The sequence below is a fragment of the Daucus carota genome, chromosome 9 (assembly GCF_001625215.2).
Source record: "Daucus carota subsp. sativus chromosome 9, DH1 v3.0, whole genome shotgun sequence".
NCBI lineage: Eukaryota > Viridiplantae > Streptophyta > Magnoliopsida > Apiales > Apiaceae > Daucus > Daucus carota.
This window is the reverse complement of record NC_030389.2, coordinates 8,328,984-8,343,513: the sequence shown is the minus strand read 5'-3', so window position 1 is coordinate 8,343,513 and position 14,530 is coordinate 8,328,984. Positions and strand designations below refer to the sequence as shown.

General features: G+C 32.5%; 1 protein-coding gene across 1 annotated transcript; it reads right to left on the bottom strand.

Moving 5' to 3' along the window:
- Window positions 1-8,999: 8,999 nt before the first annotated feature.
- LOC108201197 (casein kinase II subunit beta-2) lies at window positions 9,000-14,420 on the bottom strand. Its single transcript, XM_064085110.1, has 6 exons — window positions 14,404-14,420; window positions 13,886-14,088; window positions 11,633-11,851; window positions 10,513-10,619; window positions 10,050-10,215; window positions 9,000-9,130 (listed from the first exon to the last, which is right to left on the bottom strand). The coding sequence occupies exons 1-6, from the start codon at window positions 14,418-14,420 to the stop codon at window positions 9,000-9,002; spliced, it is 843 nt and encodes a 280-aa protein (XP_063941180.1).
- Between the last annotated feature and the right edge of the window lie 110 nt (window positions 14,421-14,530).

Here is a 14,530-nt window from a genome sequence, read left to right as displayed (position 1 = left end):
AAGGCAATAGATGAATGAGGGGGCTAATTTAAGTGACTTTGATTGCCTTTATTTGTTCAACTGATAAGACTTTTGCAGGATATTTGACGCGGTTATGGAGGGTGGACCAGAATCTTGATCAATATTTCAATATTTCTTTAGGGTTCACGGGAGAAAACTAACACGATACCTCCCATCTTACTGTCAAAGTATTAATGTATATACATAGGTTAATAATCAAATTACAAACTATTAAATGCGAATTAAGAGAAATCAGATATACTCCCTCCGTCCCATTTTAGTTGTCACATTTGGTTTTGTGCCGGTCAAATTGACCCATGTTTGACTGCAATTTATTAATATTTTATCAATTGAAAAAATAAAAAAAATATGTCACCGGAAATAACTTTTAATCTACTTTAAGATGTAATTTTCAGATTTTTGAAATAATGAAGGAGTGACTTGTAATCTTTGGTCAAAAATTAGTCAATTTGACCAACAAAAAAGGAAATGTGACAACTAAAATGGGACGGAGGGAGTACATGAAATAATTTATCCTCGATGTCACGATCCACCACTAGATGTCATCACTTATTCAAGATCCACTCCCGATTTCACTCAATCCACCTCGAGTCTCCTAAAGCTTCAATAAGACTCGGACATAATCCCTCTCTTTGTAGCCTCCTTCTCTCTCAAAACCCTAGCCTCTCTAGCCTCCGTTAAAGATTTTTGAAGGGGCTTCCATCGGTTTTCACTGGTGGAAAGCCCCAATTTTTTTTTTTTTTTTCTGTTTTCTTGTTTTGAAATCTTATTTCTCATTCAATAAGTTCCCAATTTATTTGGGTTTTGTTTGTCTCTCCTTCTTGTGAGAGTTGGTTTGTTTTGTTTTGGTGTGTTTTGATGTTTTTCATGACCGAGGTTATAGATCGGCATGATTTGCATGGGTTTGATTCAAATTTGAAGGTTATTATGGGATCGCATCTATGGTCGATTGTTCAGAACACTCAGATGAAAACCAATCAGATGGAAACAAGTGTGTATATTCAAATCATCTTCAAATCGCTCAGTTGCCTCTCCAAGAAGGAAGGATTCAACAGCGATATTTTTCAGCGTCTGTCCAATTTCGATTGTGTTTGTAGATGCCGCATGGCTTTTAATTAATGAATTGATTCCTTGTTATCAAAAAAAAGACTCGGACATGATGTAAAAGGGTTCCAGACAGGTCCAAGAGCTAATAATTTACCTCATCTTTGTTCAGTAGGCCCCACCTAAATCTTGTCAAGGCTCATTTCGAAATCCATTTCAGGAATTCACAAACCTTTCTAATCTCTATATATATTTATGAAAACATTCGTTGACATTTAAGTTTATATTTAAATTAATTGCAAAACGCATCCCTTTTGGTTCAGAATAATTACATTTTTTTACCCATACTTTAGATAATTGCACAATGCACTTAACATTTTTGGCGCCTCATTATGAACCCTTTTGTCTCAAATCTATCCATTTCGACGTCTCATTGTGCAAATTAAAAGGTTGAGATAGACTGAGGAATTAACTAAAATATATTGTTACTGGTTCTTAAGTCCATTTTATCCTTTTAATTTAACATAATGATAGAGTGCAATTATGTAAAATATAGATAATACACATGTCCTCAATGTTATAAGAGCATCTCCAAAGGTGTTATGTATATTTATTAGCTATAATATGATATATGAATAATCATCTAAAATTATAGCTAAAATATCCTAGATTCACTCCAATGGTGTTATGTATAATTATATCATCTAAAATTATACATAATATCTTTAGAGGTTTTACAAATATAGCAACCCCATTTTTAGTTATCTATATTTTTTTGCTAAGGGTTAATGGTTGGAGTGCTTAACTTTTTACATAATATCTAAATAGTGCCACTAGATGCCAACTAGATGCCATGTAGATAATTTAGCTAATGGTTCTAGTCGCTTGGAGATGCTCTAACAAAATATTTATCCATTTATTATATGTGTAGAAGGTAAAAAGGATTATTTATCCTATTCCTGAATGATTACTGGTCTAAGTTTTTATTTTGAATAACTTGGAGAATAATTATACAAACTGACGAGTCTGTATCACTGATAAATATTTATTAAAGATTGTATAATTTATCATACTTGACATGATGAACAATTTTTCAATCTGAATATTCTATACAGGCAAATAACATAAATTGATTTTAAATCAGAAGTTGCACAAATAATTACCAAGCATGCCCAATTTCTGTTCCGTGGTGTGCTGTTCTTCTGGAAGAAATATAGACAAAATATTTATGTTTGCAGATAGTGGGGCTCGCGCCATGTGAATGAGAGAGACCCGAGTCTCCCAACCATATCTTCAGAAACAAAGTCTGCTAATTAAATACAAGTCAATTTGGTTGAATTTTGAATAACTGCACCCCTGCATATTTACTTTTTGTACGAAGAGAATGATATTTTCGAGCAATTTTTATCTTACAGAGTAACTTGACCCAGATTCTTTCTTATATTGGGTGCGCAATTTAACAATATTTTTATAATGGATTTGTCTAATGTGTGCTCATGAGCACATGCTAAACGCGGAATTTTATATGTCTGGGAGATTTTGATTAATGTGATGATTGTATATGCAGTGAGTCCACTATTATTAAAATATAGGAATCAATAAAGATGAACCAGACATATAAAATTCTGCACTTAGCGCGTGCCCATAATACATACTAGAAAAATCGTTGATTCACGCGTGAGATCCAGACTGTCCGGGAGACCATCATGGCTTCTCTCTTCTTGAGGTCGAATACATTCCTTTATATAGACAACAATCTCTCGAACAAGGTTTGACCTCAATGAAAAAATAAAATGGAGCACTTAACAACGCTTATAATTACATTTTTTTTATTATATTTGTAATATATTTGAATTATTAATGAAGTGAGGCAAAAATGAGTGAGATTTGTTGAAAATTAGATAAACTAGTTGCCTATTAATAAAAATGATTTATGAAAATCATAATGTTATCTTAAAAATAAGGCAGGTGTTGGATGATGTTGAATGTCCTATTATTTTAAATATATCATAAAAATAATGTTGAAATGCTAATTCATTTTAAATATCTTATATTTTGGTTTAAAACATTATTTAAAATATTGTGGAACTTGTTCTGATACAAGACAGTGGTCATAGCAGAAAATGTTCAGTTCATATATTTCTTTCTAAAATTTAACTTTGTAATAATCAAAATAAGTTTTCATTTTATGCAACTAGAACGAAGGCATTTTTTCTGATAGTAAAAGTTGAATATTTGCTATATATGGTAACGAATTGTAAGTTGTAAAAATCCTCATATGTTTAAAATTTCAATTAATTTTTATGTAATATATTATCTTTCATTTGACAATTAAAAAGAGTTGAATATTTGCTATATACGGTAACAGATTGTAAGTTGTAAAAATCCTCATCTGTTGAAAATTTCAATTAATTCTTATGTAATATATCATCTTTCATTTGACAAAAAGTCCCATATTCATCAAATATTTTTGGTTAATAACTGACCAATTAATTTCTTTACCTCTTTTACAATGATATTATTGGGGAAAGAAATATATATATATATATATATATATATATATATATATATATATATATATATATATATATATATATATATATATATATACAAGTTTACTATAGAATTGCTTGACTTAATATAAAAGAAGATGACTTATTGTTTAAAAGACAACAACATTATAAGTGATAAGTGAACTTGACTTATTAATTATTAGGCGTGTTTAGATAACTTTAAGTTAATTGAGTGTTTGGTAATTTAATTTTTATATTAAAGAAATTCAAATTATTAAAAATACAAGAAATTTATTAATAAATAAAACTGACTACATATATATTAAAAAATTTAAAAACTTCATAATAAAATGGATAATCACTAAAAAAAACTAGTATGTTTGACTTCGAGCTACTGACTTAAAAACATAAAAAAATATTTTTTCTTTTGCTACACAGTACGTAAAAAAAATAGAAACAACTTAAAATATTTAAAGAACTTCAAAAATACTTCAAAAAAGCTTGATTTTTCGTATATATGTGAGGTTCATACTACATAAACTCATCCGCAGTCTAAACCGCAATTTTGAGATTTTCTACTTAATCGTAGAAAATCACATTTGATGCCAATCACTTGTTCGACCCTTTGGACTATCATTATTGGAAGTTTGACATAACTGGTCAATGTAGATCAGCTTAAGTATAAATTTCAAGGCTAACAAAAGTCAACAAAATAGTAGATATTATTCGAGTCAAGACTAGGATGTACTCCTTCCGTCCCTCTGATTTCTATACACTTTCCTTTTCGGGATGTCCCATTCAATTCTATACATTTCAAAACTTTCCTAAAATAGTAAATTTTTATAATATAAAAATCCCACTCACCCACTAGCTTCATCTACTTTTCTAAATCTATCACTTAAATATTAATGGGTCCCACCACTTTACCTACTTTTCTTTCTCTTTCTTATTACTTTATACACTTTTCTTAGTCTTCGTGCCCGATATAAATATATACATCTAAATGGGACGGAGGGAGTATTCAACTTCATCTATTTTCCTCCTCCTGTGTACTTTAATATGTGAGGGCCTGTGATTTTATGGTAGGTAGGGTTGCCAATATTCCTGTGATTCATCTCCCACATTTTAACCTACAATTTCACGAGCCTCCGCAAGGTAACCTACAGTTTTCGTATATAATTTACACTATTTCCATTTCCTTTTTCGTTGAAAAATTATAAATTCTGCCTTGTTATTTAAACGAGTTTCAAGAGCGGTCGTTTTGTTGACTTTATAGATAACAGTTTTTATAAGATCAGTCGATCCCAACTTGGCAACTTGTTCGAAAACAGGACTCCTTCGTTTTTGGAAGGGTAGTCTATTCAGCTTTTGTGCTAAATTGTTTCAGACCTCTCACCTTCTCGAATTAATAATTTTCGAAGCAGTCAAATTGATCTAATTTTAACTTTAAATAAAAATTTTTTTTACGATACTTAAAGATTAAAAAAATATATTTTGAAAGATATACTTTCAAATAAAGTATAATTATTAAAAAAATCTAATTATATAATATGTTTAATTATTGACCAAAATTTGGTCAGCTAACTAAATCAAATCAATCAAATGAAGATTGTTATTTTGAGATATAGAGAATATATACTTATATTATATATTAAATTATGAAAATATTATCAATTTTTAGTATGACAATCCATTTAAAACATCATATATATGGTACCATTTTTGAACATTACTGTCAAATCGACTTCTTTTGTCTTTATACTCCCTCCATGTCTTAATACTTTTTCTATTTCTCTTTATCACGTTTGCCAACACACACTTTTGATTGTTATATTTTTAATTTCATATTAATATTAAATATAAAAAGTTCATTGTATTAAAGTACTCGTAAATACGAATCCAACAACATCACTCATGAGTATATTTATTTTTATAAATTAGACATAAATTGATAATTTATCTCTGCCGACATATCAACGAGAGAAGCATTTAGGCACGGAGGGAGTACTAATTGTCCATGTGCATGCAGAATTTAGTACCCATGAAAAGAATGTCATCAGTTCGAATCCAGAATCCTACACAGCTGTAAACAGTTAACAACTGACAAGATTCAGTATGGCATTTGGTGCCGCATCTATGCGAATGATTCGAATGAAGATGCATCACATCTCCAGTATTGGGATCCATTCTTTGTATACGTGTAACCATGGTATAGCTAAGTTAAGTATATTGCATTTGTGTGTAGATCTTGCATTTAACGAGGCTGAATTTATGGGCATCTGTCACATGCAACAAGTGCACGACACAATTAAGAAGTGGCTTCTCCAAATATCTTGGCCTCCCGATCTGGATCGTCGTATCTTTTTTCAGGAAACCGATATCACGTACACAAGTAACGAGGAAGTACTATGAGCTTTTAATTTTACATTATTTAAGGTTGTATATCCAATAAGAAATTCCAAAACGCAGTTTCTTTTACCTCGTACATTTGAACCTTAGTAAGAGTTCACAGGTTGATTCATGCGAGGGTGAACCAATGTGCTAATGTTCATAGTTGATCGAATTGATCCCCGGTGAAGCTTGAAATTAAAGAGAAGATCTTCATTTACTCACGAAGAGAAGAGGAAATAGAAAAGAATTAGTTGAAAGGGCTAGAAAATGGTGAAAACAACTTTGGTTTTCTTGTTGTCTAATCAGTGCAAAATAATATATGTGTTTATGTAACTGAATAAAAACGATTGAAGACAGATTAAACGAAGAATATGAACAAAAACCCTGACACAAGTAGAAGATGGAGCATAACATATTAAACACAATTAAACACAACATGGGTGTATAACTATATAAAGACATAAAGAGCCTATATTGTTTTTTAATGTGGGATATAAGTTTCAAACATCATTTTCCACTTCTAAGAGACCAACTTTAGATACTTTTATCTCATTCATCTTTTAGTCATTTTGTGTGATTCAAAATGTCTTCGAAAGATTTCTCGGACAACGCATTCCAAGCGTCACTCGTCGTGTGCGCACAACAATAATCCCTCAAATTTGTGACTCAAAATTAACATAACAATGTGGGACTTAAACCCACGTATTCCAACATTTCTAGGGAGGCCATGACAATCATATATTTTTTTTATCCAAAATCTGGCTTCCTGGGTACATCTCGAAATATATAACTAGTTTTTAGCGAACGAAATTAATTCATTATAAAATAATAAGGTGATGAAGTTGAAACTTAGTTCATAAAATGTAAGGTTATAAAGTTGAAACTTTACTCCTCTCATTTTTCGCGATGGACTTTCCAGTAATTAAAATCCTTTTTCAGTGAATTTTTCTATATTGTCACAAAAAATAATAATAATACGACCTTTGGCTGTAATTGTAAATATGTAATTAATATGAAAATTGAAATCTCTCTTTGGTGCATTTTATTTTGACTGAAAATAATTATCAAAAGACCTTAGACTGTAATTATAAGTATATTATATAAAACATTCTCTCATTCCAAAATAAGTGTTGCTTTAATTTATTGCATATAATTTGAGATGCAAAACAAACATACGGCTCCGAACTATTTTCAAATTTTATTTTGATATCTATATTTCTATTCAGAAATAAAATAAGAAAAGACAATATTTAAAAGCATGTTTTTTGACAACTCAAATCAGGTGGAAAAAGTTGAAGCAACTTATTTAGGGGCCGTTTGGGAGAGCTTAAAATAAGTGCTTCTTACTTAAAATAAAAAATGGCGTAGAAATTTGAATCAAGTTAAGACTTATAAGTGATTAAAGTGTTTGGGAAATAAGTACAAGCCCTGAAACAAAAGTTAGCATTTGTTTCTAACTTATAAATTAGAAGCCTGGCTTTTAAACCGGAAACAAACACTCCCTTAATACACAAGAGTACATTGCTAACGCAAATATATTACAATAGATAAAAACTAAATGTCGATGACCGTGGACCGGTGTCTACAAACAAACAAGTCGATCCAGAATAATTTATCCAGAGCAATGAACAGGGTGCGAAATACCGTATGCCTGACGAAGTTGCCCATATTTTTTACCAACCCGAAACACACTCTCGGGGAAAAGACTTTATAAAGGCACAAATTATTATTATTATTATTTTTTTTATCAGCAATGGAATCGAAGCATCTAGAAGCATTAAAGGAGAATCTATCAACTTGAGAAAACACTTGGTAGCACAAACCTAAAAGGATTCAGAGCAAGTTCATAATTACTTGGCCTCAATTGTCATCCTTGGTTTAACATACCAATTTACCCCGGCTCAAAAATGTGGATTCCTAGGCTGTTGATCAGATTCATTGAACTGGAAGAGCGGTAAAGCGGAGAGAATCTCACGCTTATTCGAGATAGATTTAAGATCACTCTGTATCATCCAATGAAAGATTAGAAACCTCACATTGGCTTCAAAGGGCACTTCACACTGGCATCTTATCCTGGACCCCACCGGCTACACATAGATGCACAATTAAAATTACACAATGTGGGTTTATCTTCTGTTGTCCGGAACATCTGGGTCTGATTCTGACTCATCTCGAGAAATATCAGAACAAAGATACTCATTTATAAGGCGTATAGAATCCTAAATTGTGAAAAGAAAAAACTACATAGGGAGTCCTTTTGTCCGGCAGTATCTCGGATCACAACTTTATAAATAAAACAACTTCATCTTCATTTTTTATCTTTTTCATTTTATATATTGATTCCATCTCCAACCATTACTTCATTTTGTCCGGCAGTATCTCCGATCACAACTTTATAAATAAAACAACTTCATCTTCATTTTTTTATCTTTTTCATTTTATATATTGATTCCATCTCCAACCATTACTTCATTTTATAAATAAAGCAACTTTTGCTTTATATGCATGGTGCAACTTCATATATAGAGAGTAATATAGTAGATGGCTTTATATATAAAGATAAAGTAATGGATGATTGGAGATTGATTACTTCATTTATGAAGTTGAAATCGAAGAAATATGAAATTTAAAGTTGTGATTGGATATGCCCTAATATACTTAGATCTTTATGTTCACTTTTGGTAATGCATGATGGCAGAATTGCCTAATGGCTAATATGGAAGTAAAAATACAGATAAAGTTCATTTAATAAATAAAAACAAGAGCAAAACAAAAGTACATGTCTGTGACGTGTAGATAAATTAAAATGCAATTCCAGGCTTGACACAGGCCAGTAGCAAATTCTTCATCAAAGCATGATTTTGTCAATTCAACAACAATGCTGTCTAATGCTGTTCCTTCCATATCATTATCGCCACATTTGCAATGTCACGGCATCTTCACAATTCAAGAACTACAACTTTGTGACTGCAATGTTAGTACAACCGAGTTGCAGCACACGGGTCTCAACAACATCCAGTCCAAGAGTTATCACGATTTGTGCAGCTTAAATCCGAAAACTCTTGGGACATAGCTTTGTGTTACCTTCTGTGGTTTGAGATGGCCATAAGTCATGAAAAATAGGTGAGGAAATGTGGTTCCGAAATAAGCCCCGTCGATATCTTCGAAAGTTAAGGGAGAGAATAATAATTGAGAAGGAATTTCATAATAAACAGAAACAACATCTGCTTGGAAAGAAAAATGAAGAAAAAAAAGCATGCACATGAAAGTAAAAAAAAAGGCCTTAATGCATTTTAGTAGTTTCCAGCATAAGTAATATTTCAGTTGATCACCTTTCAAAACTACAAGGAGCATCAATGACACACAAGCAACTAGCTGCAGAGCTGTAATTCGAGTCGGAGCGGCTTGCAAGTTGGTTCGGCTCGAACTCATTTAACTGGGCTCGGCTTGATTCGAACTCGGGCAAAGAATCCGGCTCGTATAATTAAACGAGCCGGCTCGACTCGTGAAATTCAATGAGCCGAGTTCCGGTAGAGTTTTAGGCTCGATTAAGTGTAAAATTATACGAGCTGGCTCGCTCGTCTCGTTAAAACCAGCTCATTTAGCTAAACGAGCCAGCTCGACTCGACTCGTAAAATTAAAGGAGTCGAGTTCGGGTAGAGGTTTAGGTTCAATTAGCTAAACGAGCCGGCTCGGCTCAACTCGATTAAACTTGGCTCGAATTAGGCTCGGCTCAAAACTCGACTTGCTCGACTCCAGTTACAACAGAAATGGAAACTAAAGAAAGATGCATTTTCCAGGACAATTTTGGAGCCATATACTTTGGTCAATTGTGATCATATACAATCGCCCACTTCAACTTATAAGTACTACTTTCTCATATGATATGTGTTTCTCTAAGCCATTACATAACAGCATATAAAAACAAACACACTAAGCTAAAGTATGAAAAAGTATATGCATGCATGCGTATTTGTAAACAAATCATAATTAACCATGGGACTGTATATACTAACACCAAGCTCGATAACTAAATTTCATATACTTCACATAAAGTTGGTGCTTTTGACATAAGGATACTGCCTTGGTACTTTGATCGAGGGTAGTAAATATCTTCACACCTTGGACAATATATTTTTACTGTACTTGAACGTGGAATGTCCGACTGACCAACTGGAAGACATGGTTGTCCACAGCAATACACTCTTGGGCACCGCCCGAAATCATAGGTTTTGTATTTTTCCAACTGCGTAGTTGACAGAGTAAGGATTTCAACCTTCAATGCTAGGATAATACGTACAAACATGGGCGGATCTGAGAAGAGGCAACCGAACACGTGTCCTCATCTAATTTATTTTTTTTCCATTTTTTCATCTAACTAAATTTTGCAAAATGATAAAAGTGCCCCGCAAATTTTAAAATTATATAAGAGTTTTCTGAAAATTTGCTTGGTGCCTCATAAAGTTCGAATCCTAGATCCGCCCCTGCGTACAGACAATACAACAACTAAAGGAGATGATAATCCTGCAGCTTGTAATCTCACCATTGCAGCCATTCCCCTGCTGGTCAATAGGTATCGGACATGTATGAGACCATACAGCATTTCAGCTGCTGACTCAATCAATTCAATCTGTTCTTCAGTAAATGTATCTGCTTTAGAAAAGCAGAGCAGGGGGTTATTGAATGTAATCAGCGACAAAGATATGGCAGCCAGAAGGGACAAATTGCAACATATAGTATATAGGAGAAGTATAAATGCCACAGAGCATGTACAATATGTAAAGATTTCAGACACTCACAGTTCTTTTTAGCATACTAAACTTACTTAGCATTTCCGGTCTTCTCTCCTTTTTCAAAATATTATTTTATCGCCTTGAAATTAAGGGTGGCAAAAGAAGACCGACCGGAAAACCAAAAATGAATTCAACCCTCAAAGTATGAAAGAATCACGTAATTATCAGGTTATCCTCAGGTTATCCGAAACTGACTCAAAATTATGTATCTATGTATGATATAATACGTTATATATTATAAAAAAACACCAGTAATTTGTACTATTAATGTATTATCTATATTTAAAAACTTAAATCATCTACTATATAAAATATATATTGACCAATGAATTGCTATTATTTCAGGTCCGCTTCGGGGTTATTCATGGATAGTTTGAGTTAGGTTCGGGTTCATTTAAATTTCGACCTGAGACTGACAACACAACTCCAAGCCCGAAATTGCCAGCCCAACTTGAAATGCCAAACTTGTATGAGTTGACAAATGCCCTCCAATTCTGTTTGTACAGATAAACGGTAAATGGTATGGCTAAAAGCAACAGTACTTGTTACTTTCTCGTAACTTTGCAAGTAAAAAGTTATTTTTTCATTGGAGGTTGTTATACATTTGGATAGTCGCATTACTATAACTATAAGTTCGAAAAAAGAACAAAGACAAGAAAGTATAAAAAAGTTGCATGTGGTGAGGATTCTATTAATTTCTGTCAAGTAAAATTAATATCTTTAAAATAATCGGTTTTTATTATTATATTTCAGTCCAAGACGATGATACTTTTTGTACATACATATTCCCCAATATGCTATAAGCCTATCATAGGAAACACTAGAATTAGGAACAACTACTAAAACAAACTTTTATCATGAGTTCCTTACCATGAGAGGACTCAACATCTAGTATCAGATCAAATGCATAATCATAGTATGGAACTTGACTGCTTAAACCGCAAAGGTTAAAATCATCTTGAATATAATCTTCATCAACTTCACAAAAAAATTCGTTTCCTCTCAAATTGCAAAACCATGAGATCCAAGATGTGTCTTCCTCGTCAGATCCACTAACATCAGACTCTTCACTATCAGTTTCGGAATCTTCTGCAAAAAGGCAGCAACAACAACATTAATCTCTATGACTACATTCACTTGGATGGAATGAAAGTGGGGGAGAATGTAATGAAATTTGTAATCTGAATTGGGGGCGATTGGAGAAAATGTCTCTGATTTTCATTCTTTCAATCATTCGGTTTCTAACTATTTAAACTCTAAACCACATGTTTTGGAAGGAATGCTCATTCCACTTCTTCATCATGTTCTCCAACATTATTCATCATAGAGAATTTAGACTCACTCATATCTATTCACTATTTTCTCATACCTTCTTATTTCTCCATAAAACTCCTTTATAATTTTTCATTTCATTCTCTTCTCATTCCATTCCATCCAAGTGAAGACAACCTAAGAACCTGAAACCACCAACAATACAACAGGTGTATTGAATATTGCAGTACACACCACACACATATATAGACTATATGTTTATATATATTATATCATATCAATCTTAAAATCACCATAACTATTGCTTGCACTTTTGGATTATATAATCTTATAACCGGTAGACCCATTAAATTCTCTACAATTTAAGTACAACATTGCTATTGTTTTGGGTCAAAGAGATTTGCAACAACATCAAGGGTAGAAAGGAGTTGCAGAAGAACACATTTTTGGAAAAAGCGCCAACATAATTCTCGTCAGATGCGTTTCTTAGGATGATTAATAACGGTCGTCCTTAGGTCTTATATCACTTTCCATTTTTATTTTTATGCATGTATATTGTTTCGCATAATGTGGTTCATTGGTTGTTACATTCTTCTTCTGTGTTGATTAATCGGCTACACATACATATACATCCACTTGTGTATATATATACATATATTTATTTGTATCAATAACTATATTTGTCGTGTGCACTAAGCCGGGGGTATTCACCCAGGGTCTTTACGGAAGCAACCCTCTTACTCTTTGTGAAAACAATGGTCTGCATATATCTTACCCTCCACAGACCCTGCTTTAAGCGGGATATATTGATTATGCTTGGTTTGGTTTGGTATAAGTTTATAAGTAGACAATATCATATAGCAAGAATCATGAAATATGATTTTAGACTATAGTTTTAGCATAACAATCATCAAGTAGAACCAACACTGCCCTCCCCGAGCAAAATTATTCCCAAATACACAACAAAAGAATCTCCTCCGATCTATGAAAATTGGCATAATCTAGTAATTTATAATTTAGTTGAGATGTTATTTATTATCTAATAGCTTATTGTTTCACATGTAAATATAGGGTTCAATTAATAAATAATAATAAAAATTAGGTTAAAATCCCCAAAGTCCAGTTATATCAGTCATTATCATAATTTATTATCTTATGCAGCAAGGAAATTCTTTTTACCAATTTTAGATGATGTGGTCAACCTAATTTTATATTTGTTTCATGTTATTCTGCCGCAATTAATTCATGCCTAGAATTTTGTTTTTCTAACATCAGGACAGGTTGGTATGCGCTACAACCTTACGCCAATATGATGAGGACTAAAAATGATAATTCATTAAATATAATGAGGCAATATTGCTACTACATTTTAATTATATGAAAAGCTAAAAGCAGCCAAGACTTTAAAGAAAAGAAAGAAGGCATCATTAAATTAAGAATGATGCCCCATCAAAACTTCAATCTAAGAAAAGGTGCTGCCTAAAGCTGTGTAGCATGTAGAAAATCAACGAAAATAGTTAGGTGTACAACTCCATATTGAACAAGACCACACACCACCGCTTTCATTATTATTATATAATATTCACAATTACCATGATTCCTTTATCGTTATACAATTTAACCGTTATTCAGCAAAAGATGCACATCCAATTTACGCTTAACGTATCATGATACGTTGCCTATTTAATAACAACACATCCACTAAACAAATAGTGCCTAATGATCTTGAAGAGTAACAATCTACTTCAACAAAATTAATTATCATATCCAATCAAGATAAAACTATTTATAGAAATTCACAAGCAGACAAATTTATCATCAAACATTGATTTTGATAAGATTGAAACTTACCATCAGAACACTTATGTTTCGAGCTGAGCATCGACGAAGACGTCCCCGTATCACGCTTCTCCTGCTTCGAATTGCCACCGCCAACCGAAACAGATAACACCTCCTCCTTATTACCCACAAACCTCGAAGATGATTTCTCAAAATGCTTATCCGACATATTGTTGATTTGCTTTCGATCAATCGATCCTCCTACCACCTCTGACCTGACGATGCACTAATTCGATCTCTCATCATATCTCTCTCTCGCTCTCTCTCGATATCAAAATTGTGAAAGAAAAAAAGTTGTGTTTTTGATAAAGATTGAAAACTTTACATAAAATTAGATAAAAATAAGGCTAAAAATTTGGGAACGTGATGAAATTGGGGAGTAAATGAAGCGAGAAAAGTATGAAATAATACAGGATTGATGAAGAAATTGGGGGAGAGGAGCTAGGGTTTCATGATTAAAGACGCACTATTGATTTTACCACAAATTTTTCGTTCGGAATGTATCCAAGTCCCAAGATAACCCCAACTACTCTTTGCTCCCTAACATTTCTCTCGTTTTCATTACATGTCACTGCCAACCTTAGAGTACATATAAAATATAACTATATAATTTTTAAAAAAAAGTTATCATATAAATATTAAAATATTAAAATTTTA